This window comes from Vigna angularis, chromosome 7 (assembly GCF_016808095.1).
Source record: "Vigna angularis cultivar LongXiaoDou No.4 chromosome 7, ASM1680809v1, whole genome shotgun sequence".
In the NCBI taxonomy this organism is placed as follows: domain Eukaryota; kingdom Viridiplantae; phylum Streptophyta; class Magnoliopsida; order Fabales; family Fabaceae; genus Vigna; species Vigna angularis.
Genome location: NC_068976.1, coordinates 34,465,082 through 34,482,776, shown reverse-complemented (window position 1 = coordinate 34,482,776; position 17,695 = coordinate 34,465,082). Strand labels below are relative to the sequence as shown.

At 38.5% G+C, this 17,695-nt stretch overlaps 2 protein-coding genes across 2 annotated transcripts; one reads left to right on the top strand and one right to left on the bottom strand.

The window, feature by feature from the left end:
- The first annotated feature begins 5,488 nt into the window (after window positions 1–5,488).
- On the top strand, window positions 5,489–8,108 carry LOC128197903 (protein FAR1-RELATED SEQUENCE 5-like). Its single transcript, XM_052880752.1, has 3 exons — window positions 5,489–5,519; window positions 5,619–7,870; window positions 7,956–8,108. The coding sequence occupies exons 1-3, from the start codon at window positions 5,489–5,491 to the stop codon at window positions 8,106–8,108; spliced, it is 2,436 nt and encodes an 811-aa protein (XP_052736712.1).
- Window positions 8,109–12,777: 4,669 nt separating this feature from the next.
- Window positions 12,778–16,380, bottom strand: LOC128197964 (uncharacterized). The gene is made up of 9 exons (XM_052880972.1): window positions 15,787–16,380; window positions 14,098–15,697; window positions 13,943–14,024; window positions 13,760–13,868; window positions 13,567–13,653; window positions 13,360–13,488; window positions 13,165–13,268; window positions 12,983–13,073; window positions 12,778–12,888 (listed from the first exon to the last, which is right to left on the bottom strand). The coding sequence occupies exons 2-4, from the start codon at window positions 14,766–14,768 to the stop codon at window positions 13,764–13,766; spliced, it is 858 nt and encodes a 285-aa protein (XP_052736932.1). The 5' UTR covers window positions 14,769–15,697; window positions 15,787–16,380; the 3' UTR covers window positions 12,778–12,888; window positions 12,983–13,073; window positions 13,165–13,268; window positions 13,360–13,488; window positions 13,567–13,653; window positions 13,760–13,763.
- Window positions 16,381–17,695: the final 1,315 nt, after the last annotated feature.

Sequence of the window (17,695 nt, the reverse complement as noted above, 5' to 3'; positions counted from 1 at the left end):
GAAATATATTGAGTGAGTTATTGGGTAAGTGGGACGACTCGAGTAGTGGTTTTTTAGTTGGAAAAAAGGTTTTGAATATAAATGAAAATGATTTTTATTTAGGGTTGGGATTGAGTACAGACGGTGAAAATATTAACTTAAAGGAAGAAATGGGAAATATTGAATGTGTGAAATACATAGGCAAAGGAACAAAGGAATTGAATTCGATATACAAAATTCTAATGCGAAAACACAAGAAAAAGATCCCTTGTTCTCATTTTTGTAGCCTTTACCTATTGGTAGGTATAAGTGAGATTTTATTTCCAAAACGTAGCGGAAAAGTGTTTCCCGTAATGTTTAATATTGTTGACAACTTAAGTGGTTTGGGTAGTTATTGTTGGGGTAGTCTAGTTTATCGTTTTTTGTTACGTAGTTTGTGCAAAGCTTCAGAAGGCTTGAAGAAAGGCAAAGGTACAACAAACGTTTACGTGGATGGTTGTGTTTACATGCTGCAGGTAGTTATTACTTGTTGATTTAAAATGTAAATTGTTTGTTTAGTGTTGTGTGATTTTAGTTTCTTACTACAAGTTAAGATGATTTATTGCTCTTAGGTATGGTTTTTTGAGCTATTTGTTCCACCGGAAGGTCCAATTGATAAATTTCCACAAATATTGCATTGGATGAATGTAAGTTTGGAGACAAGTTCATAAAACGGTGTATGGAGACATGTTTGGTATGTGGTTTGTTATCCGAAGTTTTGTTATGTTTTGATATATTGAGAAAAGTTGTGTAGTGTGTAATGTGTGGTTAAATTTCAGGTTGTTGACGATGTTTATGTTGGTGCTTCAACCAAGGATAAGAAGGAATACAGACCAACACCAACAAGAAAGGATGGTACACGAAGACCAAATAAGAAACAAAAAACAAATCGAAGAGAAACTTTTATGCGTTCCTTAGAGGATCAAGAATTTCTAATTGAAGAACTTAAAATGAGGGTTGCAAGTTTGGAGGCACAATTGGCTGAAGAGAAGGCAAGACGGCAAAATAAAGATCACGGTGGACAAAGTGTGCCTCGTGCAGAACCATCCATGAACACTGGTTTTGTATCCCCTACTGACATTGACGGAAATGAACAACCTTTGAAGACGTATGTTAGGGTTGGATCACGAAGGCGTTACAAGGGAAGAACACTTAGGACTCCATACACCGGAACCGTAGTGCTTAGAATAAAAAATGAATGATATGTGTATTGAGTTGATTAATGCAAAGTATATCATCATTGTAAATAGATTAAGAAAACAAAGTGTAATGTATCGGATTTAGTTGAAAGATATAAAATTTGAGTATTTGGTTTGGTTGGTCACATATTTTATTTTTTGAATACCATTGTTATTATGATTTGTGGGTTTGTGGGTTTCAGAATATGGTGAAGGTTTTTGTGTGATAAGTTGCATGGGTCACCATTGTCAAAACCAGTTCATTTGAATCACATTTTGAGTGGGGGGAGCAAGTTGTGCAAGGGATGAGTGAGAGTGTTGGTAAAAGCCTGTGGTAATCGTTTACACAGGCAGTGTAAACGATTACCCGAGAGAAAATGAGATTTTGTACAGAAAGTTGAACTGAGGTAGTCAGTCAGGGTGACAGGGGTGACCATTGTCAAAAGTAGTGACTTTGAGTCACATTTGCACCTGTGTTTGGAAGCTTGTGGTGTTTGAGTGATGGGAGATGGTGGTGGGTGATGTTCTGTGAGCCCAAGGAGTGTGGAGTGACCCCTCATGAGTGGGGGGAGGAAGTTGTGCAAGGGATCAGTGAGACTGTTGGAAAAAGGCTGTGGTAATCGTTTACACAGGCAGTGTAAACGATTACCCGAGAGAAAATGAGATTTTGTACAGAAAGTTGAACTGAGGTAGTCAGTCAGGATCACATGGGTGACCATTGTCAAAACCAGTGACTTTGAGTCACTTTTTCACCTGTGTTTGGAAGCTGGTGGTGTTTGAGTGACGGGAGATGGTGGTGGGTGATGTTCTGTGACCCCAAGGAGTGTGGAGTGACCCCTCATGAGTGGGGGGAGGAAGTTCTGCAAGGGATCAGTGAGACTGTTGGAAAAAGGCTGTGGTAATCGTTTACACAGGCAGTGTAAACGATTACCCGAGAGAAAATGAGATTTTGTACAGAAAGTTGAACTAAGGTAGTCAGTAAGGATCACATGGGTGACCATTGTCAAAACCATTGACTTTGAGTCACTTTTTCACCTGTGTTTGGAAGTTGGTGGTGTTTAAGTGATGGGAGATGGTGGTGGGTGATGTTCTGTGACCCCAAGGAGTGTGGAGTGACCCCTCATGAGTGGGGGGAGGAAGTTGTGCAAGGGATGAGTGAGAGTGTTGGAAAAAGGCTGTGGTAATCGTTTACGCAGGCAGTGTAAACGATTACCCGAGAGAAAATGAGATTTTGTACAGAAAGTTGAACTGAGGTAGTTAGTCAGGGTGACAGGGGTGACCATTGTCAAAAGCAGTGACTTTGAGTCACATTTGCACCTGTGTTTGGAAGTTGGTGGTGTTTGAGTGATGGGAGATGGTGGTGGGTGATGTTCTGTGACCCCAAGGAGTGTGGAGTGACCCCTCATGAGTGGGTGCAGCAAGTTGTGCAAGGGATGAGTGAGAGTGTTGGAATAAGGCTGTGGTAATCGTTTACACAGGCAGTGTAAACGATTACCCGAGAGAAAATGAGATTTTGTACAGAAAGTTGAACTGAGGTAGTCAGTCAGGGTGATAGGGGTGACCATTGTCAAAAGCAGTGACTTTGAGTCACATTTGCACCTGTGTTTGGAAGCTGGTGGTGTTTGAGTGATGGGAGATGGTGGTGGGTGATGTTCTGTAACCCCAAGGAGTGTGGAGTGACCCCTCATGAGTGGGTGGAGCAAGTTGTGCAAGGGATGAGTGAGAGTGTTGGAATAAGGCTGGGGTAACCGTTTACACAGGCAGTGTAAACGATTACCCGAGAGAAAATGAGATTTTATACAGAAAGTTGAACTGAGGTAGTCATTCAGGATCACATCGGTGACCATTGTCAAAACCACTGACTTTGAGTCACTTTTTCACCTGTGTTTGGAAGCTGGTGGTGTTTGAGTGATGGAAGATGGTGGTGGGTGATGTTCTGTGAGCCCAAGGAGTGTGGAGTGACCCCTCACGAGTGGGGGAAACAAGTTGTGCTAGGGATCAGTGAGAGTGTTGGTAAAAGCCTGTGGTAATCGTTTACACAGGCAGTGTAAACGATTACCCGAGAGAAAATGAGATTTTGTACAGAAAGTTGAACTGAGGTAGTCATTCAGGATCACAGGGGTGACCATTATCAAAACCAGTGAATTTGAGACACTTTTGCACCTGTGTTTTGAAGCTGGTGGTGTTTGAGTGATGGGAGATGGTGGTGGGTGATGTTCTGTGGCCCCAAGGGGTGTGGAGTGACCCCTCATGAGTGGGTGGAGCAAGTTGTGCAAGGGATGAGTGAGAGTGTTGGAAAAAGGCTGTGGTAATCTTTTACACAGGCCTGGTAAACGATTACCCGAGAGAAAATCAGGTTTTGTACAGAAAGTTGAAATGAGGTAGTCAGTCAAGGTCACAAGGGTGACCATTGCCAAAACTAGTGACTTTGAGACAATTTTTCACCTGTGTTTGGAAGCTACTGGTGTTTGAGTATTGTTGTTTTACTCACAACTGTAATTCTATTAAGTGTATCATAAAATGAACATTACATATTAAATGTCGAAAATTGAGGAACCAGTTTGACACTAAAGAACTTCATTAAATTAACTTCAAAACATTTGTATAACAGAAAGAAATTCATGATAACACAACATTAATAGAGATTCAGGTACACACCACACACAACAATAATACATTGTACGTTTGAAATATTACAGTTTTCCATTAAATACTTATAATGCTGTTAATATAAAATAACAGTTATCCAAAGCCCACTACTGCTTGTCTGCTTGTTTGGACGTTGATGGTTGGTCAAATGGAGGGACAAATTTGCGGAGGATGTAATCCACATTGAGTTTCTTCTCTGCCCACATAGGGAGTCGAATGACAGGTTTTTTGGTCTCCATAACAAGGTCAATTGTTGGAGGACAAACTTCAGCTGGAAAAACCTTGACTATAGACCGATGCGTAATATTGAGGTAGTAGTTCTGCCGAAATGAAGTGAAGGGGTGGACCTAGATGTACAAACCAAATTAGTAAGAAGAAGAACAATGAAACACCAACGAAATAATTATGATAGTTAAGTACAAATTGGATGGGTTACAAGATTGAGTAGCATAACAGAACCAACTCCGATATTGTCTGCAATTTCAGGATCTTCAAGAACTTTCTTGTGCAAGGAAGCCTTCATCGTGGCAGTTGGGTCCTTCACAACTTGGTATAATAAGTTATTAATGTACCATAACATGTTGTGTTGTTGATTAAAGGAAATATTACCTTAAGAGTCAACTGCATATCTCCCAACCCATTTGGCTTGCACTCTTTCAATATGCAAGCAACAAATGGAAGGACCTCTGCTGATTTTGCCTCTTCGAGGGAGTTGACGTTCTCGAATTTTCCATCCGTTACGAGACCTATGAAAAAAAAGATATGAAAAGAAATTACAACTGGTGACCGTAATAATGTTGTTGGAAGCATGTATGAGATTGAGTGTACCGTGGTGTTCAATAAACATCCGTGCCCATTTCCAAGCATTGGAGTTGAAATCTCATTCATACGTTGCGTTAGCAACATCACGAGCAAATTTTTGTGTGGATTTGGGTTCTTCTATTCCCGTTCTATTCAGGAAAGCTGCTTGGATGTTACCTGCAGGACCAGGAATAAGCGATGCCGAAGCATCGCATTTTTTCAAAAACGACTCAAGGACATCATCATCATAAACAAGGTCTTCCCATGCATCCATGATTATGCTGAAATTTCCTGTCCAAATTAAAATTCGACGTTAACGGGGAAACATTAATGGGATCATTACATAAGTAACTAACAACTCAAAGAATGGTAAATGGGTTACAAATATTGTCACCTGGTTCAAGTGTACACAATAGGTTTGTCCCCGATATATAAACAGAACTACGGTGGACAAACACATTACATGAAATCAATATAACAAATAAAATAATAATTTTATATCTATTTCCATAAAGTTAACTTGTTAAAATGAAGTTACATTAATTGAGGGGATATGTGTGATTTGACAGGAAATCTTTAAAAGTGAAAAGCATTGATTGTGGGTTATGAGAGAGAAACTTTATGCTGACAACATTCAATGCATGCATTGTGAACGTAACCAAATATGTGCTTGAGAAGGCAAAAGTAATACCTTTGGCGGTAGTACAGACCTGCCTCAACATCCAACGTTAACATTTACCTCCATTAACCAACCACTTCCAGACAAATTACTTTGGTCTTCATTAAAGAGAAGGGCGACAACCATGTTCGGAGGTTTGGTGAGAAGCACATAAGGTTCATTTATGGTGGACGTAAATGTTGAAGAGGATGTTGGTTAGGACCATTTGACCTTCATTAAAGGGCACTTGATATTCCACCACGGTACGTTTTACTTAACTTTTTGTGAATGGGTTTATTTTCATTATTTTTTAGTTGCCAGTGGTCATTGTCATAAGTTTGATGAGGGAATACCATTTGGTTTATCTCTAAAGGTGGGTCTAATGTCGACGCACACAATTGATGTGGATGAAGTGAATGAGTATAATGACAATGTTGATGACCGTAATGAGAGTTTATTGGAAATGGACCCAACAGTGCATATGTGTTTTGAATCAATGATTAAAGCTAAAATTTTTTACACAAACTACGCCATTAGACGTGGGTTTTCGGTGCGGACTAGAACTTCTAAAAAAGATAAAGACAACAACGTGTACTACTTGAGAATAGTTTGTTCAAGGGAGGGCAAATATGTGTCTTCCGTCAAACCAGTGGTGAAAACACTTCCAAGTCAAATTAACCAATGTCCTGCTGGGATAACCATTGCAAAGAAGGAGGACAAGTGGTTTATAAGGACGGTTGTTCTGGACCACAACCATGATCTTTGCCCAAATAACTCCAAACTATTTGCAGTGAATAGAAAGTTAAGCATGCAAGAAAAACACACCTTGGAGGTCAACCATGATGCTGGAGTTAGGTTAAATAAGAGTTTCCTTAGCATTGTCAACGATGCCGGGGGCTATGAAAACATGGACTTCGTCGAGCGGGACGCTCGAAACTACATTGGCCAACATAGAAGATCTTTATGTAAAGATGGTGATGGTAAGGCACTCCTACGACACTTTTCTTCAATGAAAGATAGAAATAACGAGTTCTTCTATGACATTGCACTAGATGAAGGGAATAAAATCTGTAGTGTGTTTTGGGCTGATGCAAGAAGTCGTGCTGCATGTGAAGAATTTGGTGATGTTGTTTCCTTTGACACGACTTACTTGACAAATAAGTACGACATGCCATTTGCGCCTTTTGTTGGAGTTAACCATCATGGACACTCCATTTTACTTGGATGTGGATTGTTGTCTTCGGAAGACACTGCCTCATTTGTATGGTTGTTCCAATGTTGGCTAAGATGCATGCGTAATAAGAGTCCTCAAGGTATTATTACTGACCAATGCAGGGCAATGGCCAATGCTATTGAACAAGTGTTTCCTGATACGAGGCACAGGTGGTGTTTATGGCACATCCTGAAGAAGTTGCCTGAAAAATTGCACGGCTATAGAAATAATCCCGCTATCAAAACCGAGCTACATGCGCTTATATATAATTGTGTTTGTCCAAGAGAATTTGAAAATGGTTGGGAGGAACTACTTGCCAAACATGGATTGGAGCAAAATGAATGGCTATGTAATTTGTACGAAGATAGACATAAATGGGTTCCGTGTTACTTGAAAAAATATTTTTGGGCCGGCATGTCTACGACTCAGAGAAGTGAGGGGATGAATGCTTTTTTTGATGGATTTATCAATTCCACAACCACACTTCAACAATTTGTGGTCCAATACGACAATGCCGTTAGGGTAAAGGCGCAGAAGGAAATCGAAGCGGACTTCTCGTCCATGAACACCACTATTGCATGTGGCTCTCAGTCACCGATTGAGAGACAATTTCAAGTCCAATACACACATGCAAAGTTTGAGGAGGTCCAAACTGAATTTCGTTCAAGGATGAATTGTTTCATCAAAGACACCTTAAAGGAGGACTTAAGGAACACTTACACTATAAAAGAGGAACAAATGTGGGAGGGTAATCGTTTACCAGATAAATTTTACAAAGTTCAATTTGATCCCCTGACACAGACAAGCACTTGCTCTTGCCAACTATTTGAGTTTAGAGGAATTATATGTCGGCATTCCCTCTTGGTATTTGGTCAAGAAGATGTTTACAGTGTTCCCTCCCAATACATTTTGCGGCGTTGGAGCAAAAATATCCGAAGAAGACACACACTAATGACATCGTATAGTAACTCCACTAATGACCCACGCATGGAAAGATACAAACTGTTGTGCAAACGTTTTTTTGAAATTGCTGAAGTTGCATGTGAGTCTGAGGTTGCTAGTACAGAATTGGAAAAAGATATTAATTGTTTGGGTAAAAAATTTGGCTTCAGTTCTTTCATGACAAATAACATCATTAGTGATGCAGGCCAACTAAGATACGATCTTGGTGCATGCACGTCAATGCCACATAGTCCAATTCGAATATCTGATGTCCTTGTACACAGTCCTGCAACTGTTAAGCGAAAAGGACGTCCACGCACAAACAGGTTGAAGTCCAGTATTGAGAAAAGAACCCAAAGAAGAAAGTCAGCTTCGTTCACAAAGACTTCAACACCACCCACCGAACAATGCGTGAGTCATTAATTACCTCCAAATTATTCATTACAAACTTTATTCTGTAACAATTTTGTTGTACTTAGTGGTTGTGTTGTTGTAGGGGGAAAGGGCATCTAATGTTGTTGAACGTGATGACCATGTACAGTTTCAAGCCGACTCTACCCAACTATCAGAACAAACCGAAATGGGTCATTTTGGATTTTTTTCGTTGTTGTCAGCTGTGCATAACAATTTCGATAACAACATCAGTTGATATATACAATTGCTTTGCTGTTTTTATGTCAATTTATTATGTTTTTGTAAGTGACAATGGTCGTCCATGAAATCCCATTGATGAATGTTTGGAATGCATATGAATAGAACAAAAATTACCATTGTAATCGATTACGAGGAAGTCGTAATCGATTACACGTTACAGTTCATTAAAAAAAACTACCCACTACATCAGTACGTTGACAACGTCTATATCTTGCAATCGTGTACGTAACCGCCCAATCACGTCCTTCCTCAAAAATGTTTGCAAAACCTCGCTTCTCTCAGTGCAAAACCCTAAACAAAATTAAATGGCTGATCGTGGAACCAAGAAGGGGAAAGGGCATCTAATGTTGTTGAACGTGATGACCATGTACAGTTTCAAGCCGACTCTACCCAACTATCAGAACAAACCGAAATGGGTCATTTTGGATTTTTGTCGTTGTTGTCAGTTGTGCATAACAATTTCGATAACAACATCAGTTGATATATACAACTGCTTTGCTGTTTTTATGTCAATTTATTATGTTTTTGTAAGTGACAATGGTCGTCCATGAAATCCCATTGATGAATGTTTGGAATGCATATGAATAGAACAAAAATTACCATTGTAATCGATTACGAGGAAGTCGTAATCGATTACACGTTACAGTTCATTAAAAAAAACTACCCACTACATCAGTACGTTGACAACGTCTATATCTTGCAATCGTGTACGTAACCGCCCAATCACGTCCTTCCTAAAAAATGTTTGCAAAACCTCGCTTCTCTCAGTGCAAAACCCTAAACAAAATTAAATGGCTGATCGTGGAACCAAGAAACAAAAGGCATCTTCTTCCGTTGGTGGACGTCGACGCCGCCGGAGTTCAACCCCGTCACCATCCTCATCCCCTCCAATGTCTAACAATGATCTCTTCTCCTCGGATGAGCAACAGGAGAAATATGCTCAACATTTTGTCAATCGTGAAATATTGGAAAGTAAGTATCTAGATAACGGTTACTTTGAAGGAAAAAATTTTCGATTCTATGACATATTGGTCGAAGCTGGGCTGACTAAATTTGTGTCTTTAAGAAGACATTACCACCCAGAATTAGTGAGAGTGTTCTATAGCAACATGTCAATATCGGATACTGGGGTTATTCGAAGCGAGGTAAAAGGTGTGAAAATTAGGCTCAGCCCTAATCTTTTTCAACAACTCACTAATCTCCCCTCTGATGGTGTTCGTTATGAAGGAAAACTTCTAGATGAGTGGAAAGAACAATACGATTCTGTTACTGCAAGGCAACTAGTGTGTAGAGATGATGCAGTCATACAATCCAGAATACTAGCGGGCCAAATGAAGGTTCAACTAAGGATACTTCATTACGTTCTCACTCGAGTATTAATTCCTCGTGCAACCAATATTGGTCAGGCATACGAAGAGGATATTATGCTGTTATGGGCATTTTTCAATGCCATTCCCATTAACTGGGGACATCTTATTAGATATAAGATGAAAAGAGAATTAAGGGAGAACGCAAAGTTGCCATATCCACATTTGATAACCATCTTCATGGAACACTTTGAAGTGCCTACTGACACTGATCCCATTTCAGAAGTGAAGTTGAAGTCAAAAATTGGTTGTGAAGTTGTAGCATCATTTGGTTATGTACAAAATGCTGAAGGAGAATGGGTTCCCAAAGGCAACGCCCCCCATCCCCCCTTACAAGAAGGTCAACAAGAACAAGGAGAAGAAGATCAACATGGCAGGTCATCTACAACACTAAATAATGTCATCAACCGCATAGAAGAACTTCACACCTTCGTTGGTACAAGATTTGATGCGTTTGAAACTCGATTTGATGCCCTTGAAACTCGATTTGGAAACATGGACATCGTCATCAATACAAGGTTTGATGCGTTGCAATCACGCGTTGGGAACATTGAACAACAACTGCAACACTTGCAAAGTGCTTCTGAAAACATTCCTCAGACTTAGAATTGCTTGTTTAGGCTTTATTTTCTGCATTATAAAAAACTATGTACCTCAGTTCCTACTTTGACAATTTCAAGTCTTTAATTTAATGAAGTTCTTTAGCGTCAAACTGGTTCCTCAATTTTCGATATTTAATATGTAATGTTCAATTAATGATACACTTAATACAATTGCAGTTTACCAGCTTCCAAACAAGGCTTCCAAACACCACCAGCTTCAAAACACAGGTGAAAAAGTGACTGAAAGTCACTGGTTTTGACAATGGTCACCCAAGTGACCCTGACTGAGTACCTCAGTTCAAATTTCTGTACAAATATTGAAATTCTCTCGGGTAATCATTTACAATGCCTGTGTAAACGATTACCACAGGCTTTTACCAACACTCTCACTGATCCCTTGCACAACTTGCTCCCCCCACTCATGAGGGGTCACTCCACACTCCTTGGGGTCACAGCACATCACCCACCACCATCTCCCATCACTCAAACACCACCAGCTTCCAAACACAGGTGAAAAAGTGACTGAAAGTCACTAGTTTTGACAATGGTCACCCATGTGACCCTGACTGAGTACCTCAGTTCAACTTTCTGTACAAATCCTGAAATTCTCTCGGGTAATCGTTTACACTGCCTGTGTAAACGATTACCACAGGGTTTTACCAACACTCTCACTAATCCCTTGCACAACTTGCTCCCCGCACTCATGAGGGGTCACTCCACACTCCTTGGGGTCACAGCACATCACCCACCACCATCTCCCATCACTCAAACACCACCAGCTTCCAAACACAGGTGCAAAAGTGACTCAAAGTCACTGGTTTTGATAATGGTCACCCATGTGACCATGACTGACTACTTCAGTTGAAGTTTCTGTACAAAATCTCATTTTCTCTCGGGTAATCGTTAAATTGCCTGTGTAAACGATTACCACAGCCTTTTTCGAACACTCTCACTGATCCATTGCACAACTTGCTCCACCCACTCATGAGGGGTCACTGCACACTACTTGGGGTCACAGAACATCACCCACCACCATTTCCCATCACTCAAACACCACCAGCTACAAAACACAGGTGAAAAAGTGACTCAAAGTCAATGGTTTTGACAATGGTCACCCTTGTGATCCTGACTGACTACCTCAGTTCAACTTTTTGTACAAAATCTCATTTTCTCTCGGGTAATCGTTTACACTGCCTGTATAAACGATTACCACAGCCTTTTTTCAACACTCTCACTCATCCCTTGCACAACTTGCTCCCCCCACTCATGAGGGGTCACTCCACACTCCTTGGGGTCACAGAACATCACCCATCACCATCTCCCATCACTCAAACACCACCAGCTTCCAAACACAGGTGAAAAAGTGACTGAAAGTCACTGGTTTTGACAATGGTCACCCATGTGACCCTGACTGAGTACCTTGGTTCAACTTTCTGTACAAATCCTGAAATTCTCTCAGGTAATCGTTTACACTCCTGTGTAAACGATTACGACAACCTTTTTCGAACACTCTCACTCATCCATTGCACAACTTGCTCCACCCACTCATGAGGGGTCACTCCACACTCCTTGGGGTCACAGAACATCACCCACCACCATCTCCCATCACTCAAACACCACTAGCTTCCAAACACATGTGCAAAAGTGACTCAAAGTCACTAGTTTTGATAATGGTCACCTATGTGACCATGACTGACTACTTCAGTTGAAGTTTCTGTACAAAATCTCATTTTCTCTCGGGTAATCGTTTACACTGCCTGTGTAAACGATTACCACAGCCTTTTTCCAACACTCTCACTCATCCCTTGTATAACTTGCTCTACCCACTCATGAGGGGTCACTCCACACTCCTTGGGGTCATAGAACATCACCCACCACCATCTCCCATCACTAAAACACCACTAGCTTCCAAACACACGTGCAAAAGTGACTCAAAGTCACTAGTTATGATAATGGTCACCCATGTGACCATGACTGACTAGTTCAGTTGAATTTTCTGTACAAAATCTCATTTTCTCTTGGGTAATCGTTTACACTGCCTGTGTAAACGATTACCACAGCCTTTTTCCAACACTCTCACTCATCCCTTGTATAACTTGCTCCACCCACTCATGAGGGGTCACTCCATACTCCTTGGGGTCACAGAACATCACCCACCACCATCTCCCATCACTTAAACACCACCAGCTTCCAAACACAGGTGAAAAAGTGTCTCAAATTCACTGGTTTTGACAATGGTCACCCCTGTGATCCTGACTGACTACCTCAGTTCAACTTTCTGTACAAAATCTCATTTTCTCTCGGATAATCGTTTACACTGCCTGTGTAAACGATTACCACAACCTTTTTCCAACACTCTCACTCATCCCTTGCACAACTTGCTCCACCCACTCATGAGGGGTCACTCCACACTCCTTGAGGTCACAGAACATCACCAACTCAAAACTTCATTAACTCCCTCGCATTAATGACCCTTAATTTAACTAATAAAATGCTCCCCTAGTTTTGAAATACTTATTATAATGGTGCGTTAATTTTTCAATAAATAATTGATTCATTATAACAAATACAAAGTCAAAACAATTAAATTGAAAAACCAACCAATAATCTTATTACAAACACAAAGTCTACATTGTCAAATAACATTATGTACATATTTCAACATGATGTGTTACAATTCAAATCTGTTCATTTGTTAGCAATCCTAAACAATGCCATATAACTCTAGGGCTTCCATTCGTCTTATGTTCTCGTTGTCCAGGATCCAGTCACATACGTATTTCTTTCTAATCCCAAGCAGCTCCTCCTGAAACCAACATTTTCCCCATTACAAACAAACACATAAAATAATTTTAACAAACACATAAAATAATTTTAACAAACACACAGTTCCAACTTACAGTTGTATATTCAGGCATGCTTTTTCCGTTGTATTTTTTGTCTCCATCCCAAATTTCCATTGCTTTCAACATTATGACTCCACAATCATGTCTGAAATAATATACCCACCACATTAAATTACTTTTGCCCGTATATTCATCACAACACAATATAATCCAGCACTACAATTCAAGAAACTTACAAGTTTGGTTGGGATGGGATATTTGCTTGTTTAACAATCAAAGGACCAATACTACCTTCCGGTCTATTCATCATCATGCAAAAAAACCGTGCCATATTTTCAGCCTACCAGTTAACAAATACAAAAAATTATTAAACAATATAAGGTTATCTCATAATCACACGGTCATCAACAATGAAAGATGTGGAATCTTACAACAGTTGTGTCTATCCTTTTCCGGTCTCTGATCCCCTTACCCAATGAGTCAATCACAAAAATCTCTAATGAACTCTATTTCACTGAATAACACCACCAATGATCATCGTGGACAAATGGCATAAACAACTACAAACAATATAAACAATATCAGTTACACGTTTACAACCAAAAGTGGACAAAAATTGGAAATTAAAGGTTACTCACAAAGTCGGTTGTGCCAAAGTCTCCAAGTGCAAACTTATCGCAACGCAGATAAGTTTTATAGTTATGAAGCGTCCAAACATGACGATTCTGTGGACGTTTCCTATAATCAGTAAGAATATGGTGTTGTGGACAATTTCAAAATCATCAATCAAAAATCAATCAAAATTCATTTCTTCAATGAAATATATCATACCATATCAAATTTTATTTACCGAGTATAACAGACTAAAATGAATCCTCTCAACAACACCGCACAACCTTTTCTCAAAGTACATAAACATCGTACAAGCAAATAACACCACCTACACAATAAAAAATTATCACATTACTAACGTAAACTACAACATGAAACACAAACAACTGTCACAATACTAACCATGTTATCAACGTATTTTATCGGGGCCAAAGTGTAAAATGAAGTCGTGCTCAAGGTTTGCCCAATTATCTCGCTTACAACCCTAAACATAAAAATATTAGTCAATCACAAACAATAGAGATTCGTCAACCACAACTACAATTCACACCATATACCTGTATACGGTCATCTCTCTGACGCTGACTACTCTGTACAATTGGTCTACATCAACAGTGGTGCTTGGATCACCAACAAAACTGCGTAATGGGGGGATAGCCAATGGTACGACCTCCCGTTCTTCTTCATCACCATCATCATCGATTTCAATACAAACAATGTTATCAACAGATCTTGAAACTATCTCATCTTCATGTGCAGTTTTATCCTCCCCTCTTACTTCAATATATGTACCTACGGGGTCATGAACTGCATTACCATCACCTTCTTCTTCAAATCCACAATCACGACCAACTTCAGCCTCTTCGTCACCCCCAACTTCAGGCTTCTCGTCACCACCAACTTCAGCTACTTCATCAACTCCACCACCAACCTCTTCATCAGTGCCACATGCATCTTCTTCAGTAAAGATTGGAGTTTGACAAATTTCGAATAACTCCCTAGTAAGAACTCCAATCTTGGCATTCAATGCTCTGATATCTTCATTGTTTTTCCTCAATCTCTCCTCAGCACCTGCTTCCCATGTCCCGTCATCAGAGCTTTCGTCATCATCTTTCTCAACCTTCGATCCTTCAGCCAAGGATCCTTCACTCATCCCTCCGTCATCCATGTTGAAAGCTGCACGGATTTCCGGCCGATGACGATCTTCCTTTCGTACATACCACTCCATATTTAACTACACCAATATCACACAACAAATTTTGACAAAAAAGACAATCCATTTTTACATAAAAAAATAATGAATTTCAAAACACTTACATCTTCGGTCTTAAATATATGTTCAATTTTTTCGGTCCTTGATTTATACGGGAACCATCGCATTATGCGCGGGAAAAACCTGTGTGAAGCATGACCATGCAAAGAAAGTCTTTCAACCGCCCAAGCCTACAACATCATAATATTATTTCATCAAACCTAATTCACAATGTTCTGCAGTACATCAAAATAATAAACTACAAATCATGTTACCTGCAACACTGCCACATTGCCACTAAGAGTGAGTGACTACGCGATACCTCCTCTCATAATTTTCTTCTTACATTTATTTAAATTCTCTACAATATGTTTATGTACACCGGTGCACCAATCGTATAGACACAAACTGTCTAAGTCATCTAACACTGCAAAAGGCATGTTACAAACATGCCTTGATTTCCTAGGAAAATAGAAAACAACCAAACAAACTAATATATATAACCTACATACTACATCAACATCAATGTTATTATCATGCACAATGACATTAAACATGTTCGTCAAGTCCTTCAAACTTATAGTTTTTGATTTGAACATTTCATCAACCAATCCAACAACTACTTCATCAAACGGAATCTGTAAACCACCTATCTCTAACCCTATGCTCATGAACACATCAATAACTGAAAACGGCACCAGCTGTTGACTTCCTCTAAAACTATTATCATGCCCGACCCACCTGCAAACCATAACCTTCAACAATTTCAAATTCACCTCCACAGGGCTTCCAATATTCAAACACCACATAAATGGAGTCATCCTAATCCGCTCCACATGACACTTTCGTAGTAAACGATTCATTTCAATAATGATTGATGACTCCATCGAGATAAGAAGCCGCCACTACAAAAATATGATCATCAATTTATTAATAACTACAATTGATACGATAATCAAATAATATATAAACACAAAATTTATATTTTTCTTACACTTGGTTTTTTCCCTTCCATTGAAACGGCCCTAACAAGATAACATTCAACACTCGTTATATCAATAAGGTTAATGAAACACCAAAAACACAATGTAAAAGACAATGTCAAGGCTCGGCCATTTTTACTTACACCAACAAAGATGGATAACTATGCTCCACAGCCTCCTCCACCAGACGGGAAATCCACAACAAAATAACCAGACAGAAGTCCACACCCGCCTTCCAAATGCGAAAACACAACTACAATAGGCTTGAAAATGGAGGAAAGAGCGATAGAGAAGAAGTAGGACACAGCGACAGAGAAGATGGACGTCAGAGCGACAGACAAGATGGAGGAGAGAGCGAAAGAGAAGATGGAAGGGTGAAGATGGAGGACAGAGCCAGAGACAAGATGGAAGGGTTGAACGCACGTATTGCCCACCCTAAATCGCCAAACCCATTTCCTAAAGTTTTAAACTGCAAATCCCACAAATACCCCTCGCCTCATAACCTTTTCCTTTTTTACTTTCAATGTAATTAGCCAATGCATGGAAGACACGTGGCGTTGTCAAATTGTTGGCAAAAATTCGTTGTCGACATACCATTTTCCTAAAACAAAATAGTAGAACTGAAAGAGAAGTGGAAAAAAAGAGAGAGAAAGGAATGTAAACAAAAGTTGTTTTCGACACATAAATGAGAAAAGGAATGAACATAAAAAAGAATAAAAATAATAATGTGATTTGTAATGTGTTATGATATTGAAGAAATAAATAATTTGTCTGTAGAGATGGTTTCTATATATTTATCTTTTTTATTTTAAAATATAGTTAAAAGTAAAATTATACATAAAATGTATGAACCTTGTTATAAATATTATGAAACGTAGGAATCTTGTTTTGTTGTAAGGTATTTACATTGTTACAAGTAGAAATATTTTAAAGAAGATAAAATATGAATATGTTATTAATTAAATTGAAAAGCTTATAAATATGAAAAATATAAGGATTTAAACTTATTTTATAAACAAATATTATCTCTTTAAAGTACTTTTTCTCTATCTTTTTATAAAATAGTGAAGAATTTGTTCATCTTTTCTTATATTAAACCCATTTTAGTGATATAGAGAATATAACATTTTTGTCTAATTATAACTCGTTTTTTAGTAAATATTAAATGAAGTGAAGGACATCTTATTAATTAAAATAAATAACAATAAATAAATAAAAATAAATAAAATCTAAAAATAGTAATAATTTATTATATAATTTCCTTCCATAAAATTTATAAATTCATCATTGTCATCATTAAATAATCATCACTACATCAAAACAAATAAACTCATTCATCGATAATCTAATTAAAAATAACACAATAATAAGATAAACATAGAAAACTAGTTAGCTCCCTTACCTATGTATGTCCAAGTTAGATTTTAATGCTCAATAAATTAAGTCTCTTCCACTATTTTAAATTTAAATCAATAGGTTTATTTTATTTTATGGAAAATAGAACCAAGATGAAAATAGAGAAAAAAAAGGGAAGGAAGATGCAAGAAGATTTTTTTTTTCCATTTCTTTTTTCTTAAATATGAATTTATAAAAGCTTACATTACTATTATATTAATATTTTAATATATTTTTTTATATTCATTTAGATTTCATATATAGTATAACCTAGAACATATTTCAAGAGAGAAAAATATCTATAATAATAAACTAGAGCGGTCAAAACAGGTAACTTAGCTCAACCTGGCCCGACCTACCACAGGTTGATCACTTAGTTAGCTAATCCAACCTGGCTCACTTATTAGCGAGCTGAAAAAATTCGAACTTGGTCCGACCCACCATGAGTTGGTGAGTTAAACGGGTTAGCTCAATGTCTCACTTAATTATAAGTTTTTTTTAAAATAAAAGATATTATAATTTTTT